Source organism: Microtus oregoni, unplaced genomic scaffold (genome assembly GCF_018167655.1).
Source record: "Microtus oregoni isolate MIOR12 unplaced genomic scaffold, Mior012 000003F_ref0000135, whole genome shotgun sequence".
Classification (NCBI taxonomy): domain Eukaryota; kingdom Metazoa; phylum Chordata; class Mammalia; order Rodentia; family Cricetidae; genus Microtus; species Microtus oregoni.
The window spans coordinates 50,020,925-50,037,216 of NW_024543062.1; the positions used below are offsets into that span (position 1 = coordinate 50,020,925).

Sequence of the window (16,292 nt, forward strand, 5' to 3'; positions counted from 1 at the left end):
GAGCCTCAGGAATCTATTTGTCTCTGCCTCCTGAGTTACAAGCATGGCTTTTTTAAGAATGTAGGTTTTGGGGATCTAACTTCATTCCCCATGCTTGCAAAGTAAGCTCTCTACTGACCGAGCTATCTCTCTAGCTCCAAAAAATCCTCCTATCACAGGAGAGGGCAGAGGAAGAGCCCCAGACACCGGAGTTCTCCGAAAGGCTTCCTGGAGCCATGAGGAGTCTAAGAGCCACTGGAGAGGAGCTGCCAGCAGGGGGCACTGTCACCCTTTCCATGCACAGCTTCTTGATCTACAAAAACAACTGGAGCTGCCAGTGAAATCTGCTCCCACAGCAGGTGAGGAGCTTTCATGGTTTCCACAACTACTGACAGAGAGATGGTTGGCCACACCCCAATAATGTAGGGCCAGAAGCAGGGATGCCAGGGTCTGTCACCTTGAGGCAGAAAGAGGGTGTAAAGTTCAGGCTCCTTTAAATATTATTTTACACACACGAGTTTTCTCCCAGGTCTTACATGTTTTCATTATTGTGGCTGTCATACACAAGTCTTGTTTTTTTTAAAATTCCTTTTGACTATCAATGTGTGTGTGTGTGTGTGTGTGTGTGTGAGAGAGAGAGAGAGAGAGAGAGAGAGAGAGAGAGATAACCAATATTCTGACACATATTCTGACTACTAGTTCTCATGGTTAGTTTCTTTTCTTGAGATGGGTTTCATGTATTCCAGGCTAGTCTCAAATTCATATAGCCAAGGATAGCTGTGAACCGATGGCCTCTCTCCTTCCTGAATGCTGGGATTTGCATCGCCATGCCTGGTGCTGAGAATCAAACTCAGGTCTTTGTGCTGCTAGGCAACCACCCTGTCAACTGAGCCCCATCCTCAGCCTTCTGAATACCATTTGTACCTAAACAACATTCATGGTTTTCTAAGTAATTGCTATTCAACATTCCCACTACTTCTATTTTTAAAACTACTTACAGCATATGCACGTTCTTATATATGTTCAGACATCTACTACTTAAGCCTGTGTGTTATACTCCTAGCACAAATTCAAGTGTTTTCAGTTACTGGGTCAAAGAGTCAACTGTCACCAAGAGTATATGCTTGCATCACTTTTATCACAGCTCAGGAACACTGGCCATTCTTCACTGCTATAGGATTAGGGTAACTGTTGGAAAAGACCATCTCTACTCTGTGTGTACAAGTGCGGTGCACACCCATGTGTGCACACTGAGGCCAGAGGAAGATGTCAGGTGTCCTGGTCTACCACTCTCCACCTTGTTCTGTTTTTAATTTTCATTTTAGTGGTGTTTGTAGAACATGTAGAAGCATGTCTGGCGGGGACTCATGGGTGACTTCCATGGGATTCAGAGACCGAGAAGGATGAGCACCCCATTTACCATTTATTTCTGCTGCTCTCTCTCTGCCACCAGCCCCTTGGGCTCACAATCTCATGTAATCCTCCAATCAACCCTTCCCACTTCCCAGCTGAGGCAAACATGACTCAGATTCATTTAGGGACTCACCCCACAGATACCACATTCATTCATGGTGAGGGCAGAATTGAGCTCTTTAACTCCAAAGATGGTCACTGTTCTGACCTTGGGCTGTGGAAGCAACCATATCAAGAGACTCCCCCAGAATTCATCACAGGGTGGTGCCTATGTGAACCAGGGGTGCTCTGTTGCCTGGCTTCTCAGGAGCGCCCTGGGTTGAGTGCCCCCCTCCACATCTGTAGTAGACAGTCCCGGCGGGTGGTGTAGGGTAAATGTCTAATGCAGAACCAGTGTCTGGGAACGATGTTTCCACTTGGTGTGTACAGCTTCTCCCCTTGTCTGCCCAGGAGACTTCGGAGGGCCAGGTTGCCCGACAGGATCTTCTCATAGAATTCCACTCCACCCTGGGCATAGGCTGCAGACAGAGAGGCTGTACGGCGGTCCAGCCAGCCTTCCAGGGCGACAGTGAGGGAGTCCTTGGAAAAAGTGTAGGACACGAAGCTTGCCACTATTGCCACCAAATTGAAGGCAGCTCGAAGGCTCATGGGGCCTCTATAGAGCCCCAGGGCATGCTTGACACCTACACTTAGTACCCAGGTTCCTGCGAGGCAAGCCGGGGCTGGCAGGCTCTGCAGGGCAGCAGCATTGCTCTCCAGGTATATTACCTCTTTGGCTAAGGCAAACTTCTGAGCATTATGAGACAGGGTCAGGGCGTCTCTCAGCCTGGTGCCTGCTGGGCTCTGCCAATCCACTCTTTGCCCATGTATGATCACAGTATGGTCAATGGCGGTCACAGAGCCATCCAGGAAGATGGCAGGGATTCCCACCATGGCCCCAGTAGGAAATCTTGGGAAGCCAGCACTCACGGGCTGGAAAGTGAAGGCAGTGAAAGGCTTGAAGCAGTGACCTGAGGGGACACCCATGTCCTGTAGCACCTCTTGGAAGAGCTTCTGGAGCTGAGGGGAAAGAGGAGCCGGCTGGCCCTGAGGCCAGTACTGGTAGAGCCATCGGACTATGGGATCTGAGAAGAGGTGAAATGAGATTTGAACCCCAAACAGGCCCACACAGGAACCCACCAAGAGGCCTGACCTGTGTCTCTGTATAAAGGCTGCGGCCCTCCACAGAGGACCAGCCATGAGTACTGCTTCTGCAGATAATGTGGCCAAGAATAAGAGAAGTCAGCCGGTGATTCTGTCAGGTTACAGACTGAGCAGCCTCTGGGGCCACACGGTTCTTAGAGTCTGGGCTCCAGAGCCAGACCACCTGGGGGCTTCACGGAATCAGTTCTCCATCTGCCAGGCAGGTGTGTGACGGCGGCCGCGGTGGCTGTGGTAACAAACAGAAAACATTTCAGGGTCTCGCGGTGTCTGGCAAAGGCTGTACTAGTTTTATCGCCATGGCTGGACACAGCACTAACCACTGCACAGCCTCACTCTAGCTGGCACTCGGCCCACGGTACATCTCTAACTAAGAACAAACCGTTATGCATAATTCACGGGTACTTACTATATGCTAGATACAGTTCTGAGAGCATACCATACACAGCATATGGGCTGTGTACAGCCTGCACACATCTCCCATATACTTTAGATCATCTCGATACTACTTATAATACCAAATACAACATAACACTACATATACAGTTAGACTCTGAACTAAATGTCCGCAAGCTCAGTGGGCACAGTCTGCCTTGTATGTTTTTAATCCTTGGTTGACTGAATATGCACCCATGGACACGGAAGGCTAACTGTACTAGGAAATACCTGTAATACTAAGAAATAAGGAAGTTTTAAAAAATTATACATAAACACACACTACATATGCATATCCTTAGGGGATTAGATTCAAGGCCCCCCAGACTCCAAGATCTTCAGACGCTCATCTCTCACAAAAACAATTTAGTATTTGTAAATTACATATATATGTAACTTATTATATATATATATATATATATATATATATTTCCTTTTAGTTTTTTGAGACAGGGTTTCTCTGTAGCGAGAGGCTAGAGTTAATGGGCCAATCAGCGTATAATTTATGGAGACCTATGTGTGATTTTCTTTGGGGCTAAACAGTTGTGGGGTAAAGGGCGAAACAAACAACAAACAAGCCAGGCCCCTTCATGTTACACTGTAACTTTGGAGTCTGTCCTGGAACTCTCTCTGTAGATCTGGTTGGCCTCAAACTCACAGAGATCTATCCTCCCATCTCTGCCTTCCAAGTGCTGGGATTAACAAGCAGGCCATTACCTATATTCTATGTCAACTCTAGATCACTTACAGTACCTATTACAACGCAAATGCTACATGTGTTGTTGTGGCGCTGCATTGCTTAGGGGAAAAAAGCCATGCTCAGTACCGATGGAAACTTCCCCCAAACACATGTGATTTGCAGCTGGTGGACTCGATACAAAGGAAAACACTCACAACACAGGAACCTATACCACAAAGGTTGATTTCCAGCTGTGAAAATAAGTGTCGTTGGGTCAGGTTTATTGTCTTGGACCTTCAGCATCTCGAATTAAAGGAAAATAAACTCCTGTCAGCCAGGACATGCATTGTGTAGTACTTTGTGCGGCATGTTAGCCACTGATAGTACAGGCTCAATATTTGATCACAGGCTGCTTGGGAACCACAGCAGGTGATTCACTTAAAAAAAAACTGTATTCTTGCATGTACACGAATAGACCAAAACGGTCCATCAACCTGACTTACCATCATACATAGTCAATACTGTTTTGCTGGTTTTTGTTTTTTTTTTTTTTTTTTTGGGACAGGGTCTCACAGGCGCACTTTTGAACATTCCGGGCACTTTATTTCGTCTGTGACTATACTATGCCACTAATTATCATTCTATTTCTCTTTGGATAAAATGTCATTGTATTCCTATCCACACAGAGCGTTTGGTAAGCAATGTACTGCTGCAAACAGAAGGCAGGGTTCTGAGTCACACCATTTAAGCCACTCTTTCCCAGAGGAAACTGAGGCTAGTTAAGGCGGGGTCCTGCAGAGACGGCCAACAAACTCGCCGGGGTCAGTCTGTGAGCTCCGCGGCGGGCCCAGCAGTGGATGGAGGATTCTGGCTTTAGAAGGGTCCCCCACACCCCTCCGCCCTGACCCACAGGCTTCCTGCAGCCGGAACCCGACAGCAACCGGAAGCAGAAGAACGTCCCTCTCAGTGCTACCCGCGAGCGCTCACCTCTGCAGAAGCCATTGGAAAGCGAGACTCCCGCGCCGGACCCAGCGGGCGCAAAGCACGCCGGTCTACAGCCTTCGGAGGTGGGGCGTTCTGGCCGGGGCGGGGCTTGGTGGGCGGGGCTTACAGTCCCGCCTGTGCTCCGGATCTGGCGGAGCCTTTCCCCACTCTGAGCTAAGCTTGCAGTCCCGGCGGTGGAGGAGCCGCCCAGCGACTTTGTCATCCCGTTCACGTGTCGCGGACCTATCGGAGCTAAGATAGAGACGACGGTCTGGTCATCTGGTCCTGATTTCTCTGTCAGAGCAGAATAAGTATTTGCGCAGTACGCTGGAAGAAGAGCCAAGCTTAGTGAGAAAAACAAGGCCGGGAAGGTCTGGAATTTCCTGCTAATGACCCCTGCATTCCAAAAGTCAAGTGGCCTGTGAAGCTTGCAAGAAGTGGGGTATTGACAAGATTAGAGTTAAGCAAAAAATACATACTGGAAGGCACACCCAGCAAATTGTGGATGTGTGGATAGTACGTGTGCATCCATTCGTGTGAAGACTAGCGGTCAGCCTGGGATGTTCCCCAGAAACCAGCCGCCCAGGGTCTCTCACTGTCACCTGGGGTTCAGCACTTAAACTAGCCTGCCTGGCCTGTAGACCCCAGGAATCCGCCTGCTTCTGCCTCCCCTGTGCTGGGATTAAAAGCATGCACCAACACCCCAGCTTCTTAGTGGATGCTGGGGTTGAGTCCAGGCCCTCATGCTTTTGTAGTAAGCGCTTTACCAATTGAGCCATCTCATTAATAGTTTGACGAGTTTTCTAAAAAACAATCCTGAGGGTGCTTTGGGGTGTGAAAATAATACTCAGTATTACTAGAGCTTTAATTACTATTCTGTAGGTTAGAATAATATGTTTAACTGTCTCATAGTTTATAAATATTACCTTAACACACCCAGGAATTTTTTTTGTATTAAGATATTCTACTTGGTTTATGGCCAACTTTCAATCAGCCCACAAGCCTTACAAAATATCTTCCTTATTTATATCTCATTATTTTCATCTTTAATTGATCAAATTCCCCGAGACATCTCAAACCATACTTGGATTGAACTGAGTTGGTTCTTTTTTGTTTGTTTGTTTATTTTAATTTTTTTGAGACAGGGTTTCTCTGTGTAGTCTTGCTGTCCTGGAACTCACTCTGTAGAGCAGACTGGCCTCAAACTCAAAGATCCACTTGCCTCTGCCTCCTGAGTACTGGGATTAACGGTTTGTGCCACCATGCCTAGCAAGATAAGGATTTTTATAGTTCAGGAGTAGGGGCTTTTTGATTGGGGGACTTGGCAGGCAAGTAAGTGAGGTGACAGAGGCAGAACATCGCATAACAAGTTGGCCATAACAACCTGAAGCGGAGACATGCTTGCAAGATGGTCACAAGGCAGTCATCACAAGGGGGTCATAATAGCCCTTTGAAACAAAGGCATGGCTTCCATTTCCTGGAACAGGCAGTACAGAACCATTTGTAGTGAAGGTTACAGTTGGGGCATAGCCCTATCTTTGAGAAACAGATTTAATCATAAACAGGAATAAGCCTAGTTTGTCTTTACTCTAGGAGAGCTTTCAAGCCTAAGATGGAGGCAGTGTGGTCCATCACTCTGTGTAAGGTGTACAATGTTGGTTACTGGGGGTAGGATCCTCTGACTACTTTCCATATGCATCTCAAGGTTTGATTTTTAAGATTTTTGTACGTGTGTGGTGTGCACACGTGTATATGCATGTTTATGTGTGTAGATGTGCATGTGTATGTGTATGTGTGCATACAGGCATGTCGAGGATTAAGGCTGATGTCATGTGTCTTCCTCAGTCACTCCCTACATTATTTACTGAGGCAAGGTCTGCTACCGAATCTAGAGTTTACCAGTCGGGTGCTCTAGCAAGCCAGTTTGTTTTGAAAAGCCTTCTTTGTACCTGTCATGGAAGACAAATGGGCACAGAACAACATCCATCTGCAATTTGTTTCAACTACCAAATGCTGACCACTGGGCAAAACTGCCTTTCATCTAAACTGAAGATCTCCAGATGTGGACAGAATCGCTGGAATCCACAGCCTAGATGCTCAGGTCAAGGCAGGCTTGTCTTCCTACCGATTTCTTAGCCCACAGGATCTGGAGCCTGGCAGGCCCTGTGCTAAACAGCAAAAGGCAAATATGACCCTCAGCCACCATGGAGGACCCTGAGGAGTAGCTCTAGGTGCCAACCAAGTTCTCTGTCTTTTTAAATCAAAAACTCAAGTAAAAATTTATTCTTCTCAGAGATCTCTGATGCAGTTTGACACCTGAGAGGTTTTGTTAGTTTAAAAGGATAACATCACCAAAGAAATTTCAGCAAAATACAAATACAAGTTATTAAGGTGTGTACCTGCAATTTATAAAGGTGTGAGGACAAGTTCATGCTATCAAATTTTTCTCTCATGCTGCCTTTCATAATCTTAAAAATACTTCCATTATGCAAAATATCTGTCACAGTCATTCTGACATAAGTTGCTACTGTTTATAAAATGCATATGTTTAAAACTTATGTTTTAATAAAATCAAAAATTTTTGTGAGTTCCAGGGAGCTGAATTGAATAATCCACCTTAAACAGATCAGATACACCCCTCTCAACTCTCTGGTCCTAAAAACATTTTTCCTGAACTTAACTTTGTTCTCTGTTTTGCCAATACCTTAAACAGGTGTAAGAGACACCAGACATTTCTATACTACAAACACTGGGCAGGAACAAAGAGTCCAGCTACTCCAGGATGTGACCAGCACCCAGCTTTCTCAGGTTTCTCCTCCCAGACAATGCCCACAAATAAGCAGGGAGCAGTCTTGAGAATCTGCAGCTCTAATTCCTTTAACCTGATGTGTCTGGCCTCCCACCTTTTTATTATAAAAAAAGAGATGGGAATGTAATGGTATGCTCTGTCCCTTTAACAGACAAGCCCTGACTACTCCCTCCCCTGTCCACCACCAAGGCAGGCAGATCTTCCTTCTGCTTACAGCCTGAATCCATTTCTTTCCTTTCCTCTCCCAAAGGGGCAGCTTCTGTTTCTCTCCTTTCTCCCCACTTCTCCCCTTCCCTCTTCTCTCTGTTTCTCTCTCTCTCTGCCTCCCTCTCTGCTCTTCTCCCTCCTACCCTTTCCTTTCTCTTTGCCCTTCATAACCCACTAAATAAATATCCAACCTCATTCTGCATGGTGTGCCTATCTGTCTAGGTCTCTCACCTACCACGGGTCCTCGTGGGACAGGTTTCTGTCTCTCATCTGCTGCACAGCTTCCTGCCTGGGACCTGGCTGCCTTCATGGCCCACTGTGGTCTTGTGGCCCACTGCCTGCTGCTGCCACTTGGGAACCTGCAGCGTTTCTGCCACTGCACCCCTCAGGGAACTGCAGCGTTTTGTTTTCACCATTATATGCCCCCCCCCCCCCCAACTAGTTGGACTCACCTGCTCCTTCAAGAAGTTCAAAGCAGATCAGAGTATGTTTAGATAGCTATTGTGTACCAATCAGCCACTAACCCTAAGTTAGGGGAGGAAGACCCTTCAAAGACTTTATTTGAAAGAATAGACTCATATGATGTGATATGTGGGAGATCTATATTTGTGTTTCCAGGCCATAGACACATGTTTTTGGCTCCAGAATAATCTGTGTTTTTGTAGGACCCAGCCCTGACAAGCTCAATAGAGGCCTGAGTCTCAGTAGTTTACCCTAAGGAATTACCTAGTTCCAAGAAAGACCACAAACTGAGACCACCCAGGTATCACCCAGGGGAAATTCCTAAGGTTCCAACCATTGTTAATAGGATCTCCTGCCAGAACACACCCATCTTTTTTCCACAGGACACCCCTAGACAAATGTCAGCCAATCAGGGGTCCTGAACCTTAGAAATTCCTCACCTCCACCTTTGCCTCTATAAAAACTCAACCCTAACTGAGCTTGGAACTCTCCGACCACTGCAATATGATGGACACATGGAGATTCCAAGTTTGCAAACTTGTGTGAGAATAAAGGCTCTTTGCTTTTACATACAGGACTTGGTCTCCTAGTTGGTTTTGGGGGGACTCTGTGATCTGGACATAATAGTTTTATTACTTTGATGAGAGAGCTGATGTTCTGTTGATAGTGGCCAGACCTGGTTCGTGGGGGCACAGGCAGTGATCCCCAAGTTTTGCAAAGTTTTGTAAAAAATACTTCACCAACTAAAAGTCCTTGAGCTATAACTAAACTGAAAGGAGAGAGGTTACTCTTGAGATCTTCAGTTCTCTAGCTCCTGAGTGTAATGGTCTGTCCTGTCCCTTTAAGAGACATGCCCTGCCCACCCCCTCCCTGGTCTGCCAAGGCAAGCAGATCTTCCTTCTTCTTTCAGCCTGAGCTCTTCCCTTTCCATTTCTCTCCTGAAGAGGTAGCTTCTCCTCTCCTCTTTCCCTCTCCTCTCTCTCTCTCTCTCTCTCTCTCTCTCTGTTTCTCTCTCTTTCTATCTCTGCCTCTCTCTGCTCTTCCCCTTCTCCCTTTCCCCTTTCCCCTCCATAACCCACTAAATAAATATCCACTTTCTCTGCATAGTGTGCCTATCTGTCTCTGTCTCTCACCTGCCATGTGGGGACCTGCTGCCCCTGATGGCCCGCTGCCCGCTGCTGCCACTGCTGCCATTCATGGCCTGCTGCCCGCTGCTGCCACTGCTGCCCCTGATGGCCCGCTGCCCGCTGCTGCCACTGCTGCCCCTGATGGCCCGCTGCCCGCTGCTGCCACTGCTGCCCCTGATGACCCGCTGCCCGCTGCTGCCACTGCTGCCACTCATGGAACAGCACCATTTTATTTTTACCATTACACCGAGTCTTAGAAAACTATAAGGTCCCGAGTTCAACAGCACACACCGATGGTGTTTATCTCTTGAGGTCACAAGAGACAGTGAGCAAAGGATTTTGGACTGCCCAGGGAGTCAAGGAGTCTATCTAGGCTTTGGGGGAAAGGGCAAGGAGTGTCTCATGAGAAGGAAGTACTCTTGCTAATGTGTAACTAGGTGATGGGGAGATATGGAGGATGGATGCTCTTCCTTAACATCTAGCCTCCCTCATGCCTGAGTCTGGCAACCTGAGCTCTGTGAGTCTCCTGGGTGCCTGTCGTTCTCAGGACTCTTGGCACCTGAGGAGTCTGTCTACAGACTCACAGGCTCTGAGAAGGGTGGCTGTATCTCTCTGTAGCAGCAGGGATCCTGAATCAACTATGAGGATGGGCATGGGCACAGGAGGCTCCAGATGTGCTTAACTTGAACAACATCTGGTCTGGAACTTAGCTTTTCTTCTCTGGAGTCCTGGTACTGGACACTGGCTGCCCGGTACAGATTCACAAACAGACTCTCCCTACCGTACGGGTTAGTGTGGCCTGATTAGCCCCTAGTTTAAATCTAACAGGAAAGGTGTGATAATGTTAGTAAGCGCAAGAGAAAGAGAGCCGCCAGATCTCCGGAAGCAAGTGTTGCACCCGAGATTCCCAGTCATTCAGTTATGATACCAATCTTGTTCTACCCACTGTCCCCACAAAACTGGCCGACGGATCCTGGAGAACTCTGAACACCACAATGAGTGCCCTGAAGGAACTTTTACCATTGTATGGATTTCAGGATAACACATGTGACGTTTCCCTACCTCTTTTCATCCACAGGAGATCTGAAGGAGGGGAAAAGCTCTTTGAACCATCTGAAAGGTGATCTGGTTCACCTAGGAACTGAGGTTAGAACATTCAAGAGATGTATTTCTTGTAACATCCGCTAGAGGGCACAGAAACCCTCACACAGCTAAATGCAACCATTCCTACCGCTTTAAGCTTTAGGTCAGAAAAGCTGGGAAATTGGTGCTTACTTATAGGTGGGTAAACTGAGGCAGACACAAACATACACTGATATGTGAACAGATTCAAGTTCGTAGAACAAAGCCTGAGCCAGAGAGTCACTGTGAGGTTAATCTTGAGGTTCCACTTGACGGGATCCATGTCTGTAAGGGAATTTCCAGGCCAGGCTAACAGAGGTGGAAAGACCCCCATGACTGTGACTGACACAGCTCCATGGGCTGAGATCCCGGGTTGGACTGAGCACCAGCATCCGTCTCTCTCTGCTTCCTCACCGTGGATGCAACACAAGCGGCAGCTGCACACTCCTGCCTCCGTGATGACAGTATCCTGGGACCATAACCCACAACAAACTTGTCCCTAAGTTTCTTTTGTCACAGCAATGAAAAAATGACTAATGCAGTTATGAACGCAATGTTGAGTACCTGGAAGGAAGGGGGCGAGGAGGAGAACCAGCCAGAGGCTTAGGAACCGATGGCTGGAGCTGTGGGGTGAAGCAGATGAGTGCCAAACCTGAACTTGGAGGAATCAGGTCCTACAGAAGCACAGTCTGGACTTGTCTGTGTGGTGCCAGAGGCCAAGCAGACGTATTCAGTGCAGGGCCCAGCTTGCACAGAGCTGGGGTTGGAACTTGGACTTCACACATTCTCAACAAACTCTCCAGCAGCCGAGCCACATCCTCAACACAGCAGAAGCCAATGTTCTCTCCCGAGCAGACTCAGATGAATAGGCCGCTGACCCACGGACTGAGAAATGAGGGGTTGCCCTGCGAATGATGGGTAGCCAAAGGGCTCCTGAGCGCCAGTGGTCTCTGGTGGGTTCCTGGCAGTCAGCTGCTGTCCTGTCCAAAGGGTGAGTACTGGAGTCTCTCTCTCTCTCTCTCTCTCTCTCTCTCTCTCTCTCTCTCTCTCTCTCTGTGTGTGTGTGTGTGTGTGTGTGTGTGTATGTGAGAAAGAGAGTCAGGTTCTGACAATTTAAGATTATATACTGTTGATTGCTAATCTTGATCATTAATTTGGGATCTAGAATCACCTTGGAAATAAATCTCTGCGATGTCTGTTATACCTGGTTCTTTATACAGGGATTATCTGGGTTAGGTGGAGTTGGAGAGACCCATCTTACATGTGGACATCACTGTCCATGGTCTGGGGTCCCAGACTGAGGAAAAAGGGGAAGTGAGCTGAGTACTTCCTGGCTGTGAATACCATGTGACCAGCTGTCTCGAGCTCCTGCCATGGTGCCTTCCTCACCTGATGGTTTGACTTTCCTGCCATGATAGGCTTTATTCCTTGGAACCATGGGCCAGAATAAAACCTTTCATTAAGTCACTTTTGTTGGATATTTTGTTGCATCGACAAGACAAGTAATTACATACATACATAGACACATACACACATATACATACATACATATACACACATGCATACATACATACACACACTCATAATATACACACATACATACATGCATAATACACACACATACATACACATATACATACATACAGGAACAGAGAAGGGAACATACTTCCAAACGCACTTGGATAATTATGAGTGTGATGGAACCCAGACACCATCAACCTTCCTGGCCTGTGCCTGTGAATGGAGCCCTGTCGACAAACACAATTAAAAGAACTGGTTACCAGAATTCCTGGCATTTTGCATTGACTTCCTGCCCCAGGTGCTTCTGGGAGTTCCCAGAGGGGTGCTGTCCAATTCCCAAGTGAGTGCAAATTCTAATTGTCTCACTATGTCCACCCCAGAGCCAGTCCTAGCCAAGCTCTGCCCCCAGCACAGCTACTCCAGGGCCAGTGTTCCTGCCCTCATGATGTTCTTGGGAGTGGCCACTAAGGTCAAGGTCCTTGAGAGGTTCCCAGTAGAGGTGGGAAGTCAGATCCCTCCCAGGTCCTCGAACTGCCACAAACAACTCCCAGAAACAGCTGTAGGAGTGCCTGGCTCTTAGTCTCTTGGCATGTGTGTGTGTGTGTGTGTGTGTGTGTGTGTGTGTGTGAGACAAGTCTGGGTGCATGTGAATGTGTGTGTGGAGACCAGAGGTCAACCCCAGACACAATTCCTCAGGATGTTTTCCACATTGATTTTTAAAGCAGGGTCTCTTTTGCAGGACTGTGGTGGTACACTCCTTTAATCCCAGCACAAGGTCAGCCTGGTATACAAAGGGAGTTCCAGGACAACCAGAGCTGTTACACAGAGAAACCCTGTCTTGAAAAAAACAAAACAAAACAACAACAACAACAAAAAAAAAACAAAAAATAAACAAAAAAGTCCAGGGTCTCTTACTAGCCCAGAATTCGCCAAGCAGGCTAGACAGGCTGGCCTTTGAGTCCCAGGGATCTTCTCCCATCCCCAACCTCTTGTTCACCATCATTGGGATTAGAAGCGTGTACCTTTGTACGCAGCATTTTACATGGGTTCTTGGGATAAAATTCAGGTCTTCATGCTTGAGACAAGCACTTTACTGAGTGACCCCTCTCCCGGCCCCTGGCCCTTAGTCCCTTGTCATGGTGACTCTCGCCTTTGTCCAGCTTAGTCTTGTACCAAGAGTCTCTCAGCGTTGCCATCATAGCAATGACATTTTTATTTCCAGCAAGAAAAAATATAGTTTAAAACCAAGGCATCCACATTTCAATTCCTGCCTCTAGAAACTTTAATTCTAAAAATGGCTTGAATGTAAATGAACTCAGAGGACCTCAGTGGCTTTCGAGGGCAAAGAGGGGTAATAGACACAACGGTGATGCTTAGTCTAGAATCAAGTATGTGTTGAGAGCTTTGGTCCGGAGATTCTTCATTTCCTCCAGCACCTTCTCTCCCACCTTCTCTGGAGGCTGGGCTGAGTCTTTGGCATCCCTGAATATCGGAAACACAACAAAGATACACTAAACCACTTATTAAAACATGCAAGTCAAGCAGACCAGATGGCTCCTTAGTAAAGGCAACGGCCCCAAGGCTGATGACCTGAGATCCATCCTTGAGACGCACAGAGTAGAAGGAGAGAGACAAGTGTCCTCTGGCCTCCACTGTGTGCTTACCATGGCCCATACAGGCCCATACATATATTCATATATACATATATATTCACATGAGAATATATAAATTCAATCAATAAATGTTATTTAAAAGAATTTAGAAGTGGGGTAAAGGTACTTGCTGCCCTGTCTTGAGACATGAGTCTGATTCCCTGGACCCACATCATGGAAGGAGAGAACACACACACACAACATACATACACATATACCAAGTAAACAAACTTCAAAAAACCATGTGAATTATCCTGATGTCCCATGAAGATTTGGAAGTTCTGCTTTAATACAGAAAGAAGGTTTAGATTATATTTGGCAGTAATTTAGTAACCAGTAAGAACCTTCAGCCCCCAAGTGCCTCTAACTGGATTTGGGTCTCAGCTACATAGTTTCTTATGGTTTCCACCTCCCATTCTGCTCACCCCTGTCACTCTGACCACCGTGAAGGTGAAATGAGAAACCAGTCATACAGATGCTACAGGATCTCAATGCTCAGATAGCAATAGCTGGGTTTGCATCCTTGGATATGTGAGTGCAGACATGTGTGCGTGTGTGTGTGTGTGTGTGTGTGTGTGTGTGTGTGTGTGTGTGTAGGCCAGAGGCTCACATTGGTGTTGTGGAAAATTATTTTAACTTTGTAAAGGTGTGTAACATTCTTTTTCTGCTGTTTTTGTTAATGATACAGAGGCGTGTTACATTTAATTGATTAAATAAAACTAACCTGGGTCAGGAGGCTGAGTCAGCAAGTAGCTGACAGGAAGTGCTAGGGAGGAACTAAGTGTAGCTGGGGTTTTTATGTGGGGGCTGAGCAGAAGGACACCCCCTTTTTGGGGAGACGCAAGCCAGGGGAGGTTAGCTGCTTGCTACTCAGCCTCTCTGAGTGAACAGGATTTCCTCTCAACCTTTGAATCCTGAGTTCTGTAGAAGGATAGAGATTTAGATAAAGTTTCCCTTAGCGGCAGTGATAGCAGAGGAACACTTCCCACCTGGCTGCAGTCTGTGCAGCTGTGGTAGCAGCAGGGTTGCAATTGCTGGTTGGGACAGCCGTTGCTTAGGTGCAGCAATTGCACTGAACGTAAAAGAACGCGTTGGGTATCTTCCTTGGGGTTCTTTGCTTTATTTTGAGACAGGGTCTCTCACTGAACTTGGAGCTCACTAAGCTAGCCAACCAGCCCCAGCAATCTTTCTGTCTCTGTCTTCCCTGTGCTGAGATCACAGGCATACACTATCAACTATCATATCTTTTTTTTTTTTTTCCGAGACAGGGTCTTTCTATGTAGCCCTGGCTGGTCTGATATTCACTAAGTAGATCAGGGTGGCCTTGAACTCACAGAGATCCTCTACCTCTCAAGTGCTGGGATTAAAGTCATGTTCCACCTCGTCCAATTTGCCTCTTTAAAGAACAAACCAAACCACAGGTTTTAGGGGATCGAATTCAGGTTCTCACGCTGGCTGAGCACACACTTACAGACTGATCCTCCCCATGTCTGGATTCAAGTTTTAACAACATTTTATTGTTATTTTAAAGAATTATGTGTATATGTATGCGTGTGGGTTTGTGCACATGCATACGGTGCCCAAAGGGCTGGAAGAGGGAACTGGCTCTCCAGGAGCTGGAGTTACAGGCAGGTCTGAGCTGATGTGAGTGCTGGGGATTGAGCTCAGGTCCTCTGGGTGAGCAGTATGCAGTCTTAATCACTTAATCATCTCTCTAGCCCCATGGATTCAATTTTTAAAGGCTTCTTGCTAAAGCATTTGAAGGAGATGATAGTGTATACATGCTGACACATTTAAATATTTGAAACATTGGAGATACGCCCCTTTCAATGCTTGCGATACTGAGATTCAGACATTATGACAGCTCTGGCCTTCACCTAGGATGAATCTTATTCCAGGTAAAGACACCCACTTACTTCTCCTTCTTGGCTTCCTTGTGGTTGAGCATGGGGAATTCCACTTGGATCATTTCTGGAGTCAGCATGATTTCTATGCTCTGCTCACAGAGGTCTCTGGAAAGGAATAAGACATTGAGTGGGAACAGTTCTTTCTTCTCAGCATAAACATAGGATGGAAGGCAGAGTATTTGGGAGCTTTGCTGTGCCGGCGCTTTCCAGTGTTAGTTGCAGCTACTTCTGCTGAGTTCACGTGCAGGGAAGCAGAGGACAGACAGACACACTGCCTCCGCCAGCCCACAGTGTTACAGAGAAGCAGAGGACAGACATACTGCCTCCTCCAGCCCACAGTGCTGCAGAGAAGCAGAGGACAGACAGACACACTGCCTCCTCCAGTCCACAGTGTTACAGAGAAGCAGAGGACAGACATACTGCCTCCTCCAGCCCACAGTGCTGCAGAGAAGCAGAGGACAGACATACTGCCTCGCCAGCCCACAGTGCTGCAGAGAAGCAGAGGACAGACAGACACACTGCCTCCTCCAGCCCACAGTGTTACAGAGAAGCAGAGGACAGACAGACACACTGCCTCCTCCAGCTCACAGTGCTGCAGAGAAGCAGAGGACAGACAGACACACTGCCTCCGCCAGCCAACGGTGCTGGGGGAGATATTTATAACCAAGGAATAAAAAGCTGTTTTTCAAAAGGGGGTCACAGGTTTCAGGCCCCTTTCAAGTGCACCTGGAACATTTATCAGAGGGCCCATGTCACCACTGTAATGAAGCCCAAAGGATTTCAAGAGATTAGATC

At 47.1% G+C, this 16,292-nt stretch overlaps 2 protein-coding genes across 2 annotated transcripts in view; both read right to left on the bottom strand.

Moving 5' to 3' along the window:
- Positions 1-1,383: 1,383 nt before the first annotated feature.
- Positions 1,384-4,749, bottom strand: Tmem177 (transmembrane protein 177). Its single transcript, XM_041648756.1, has 2 exons — positions 4,694-4,749; positions 1,384-2,821 (listed from the first exon to the last, which is right to left on the bottom strand). Exon 2 carries the CDS (start codon positions 2,629-2,631, stop codon positions 1,696-1,698), a length of 936 nt encoding a protein of 311 aa, XP_041504690.1. The 5' UTR covers positions 2,632-2,821; positions 4,694-4,749; the 3' UTR covers positions 1,384-1,695.
- An 8,562-nt stretch (positions 4,750-13,311) lies between these two features.
- Cfap221 (cilia and flagella associated protein 221) overlaps positions 13,312-16,292 on the bottom strand; it is a 75,178-nt gene continuing 72,197 nt past the window's right edge. Inside the window, exons 23-24 of the mRNA XM_041649211.1 lie at positions 15,507-15,602; positions 13,312-13,420 (exon numbers count right to left, since the gene is read on the bottom strand). Coding sequence (XP_041505145.1) covers positions 13,312-13,420; positions 15,507-15,602 — 205 coding nt within the window. The remainder of the gene's footprint in view (positions 13,421-15,506; positions 15,603-16,292) is intronic.

What these genes read in the sequence shown, in the direction of transcription:
- Tmem177 (XM_041648756.1), bottom strand. Translation starts at nt 2,631, where the DNA reads ATGGCTGGTCCTCTGTGGAGGGCCGCAGCCTTTATACAGAGACACAGG.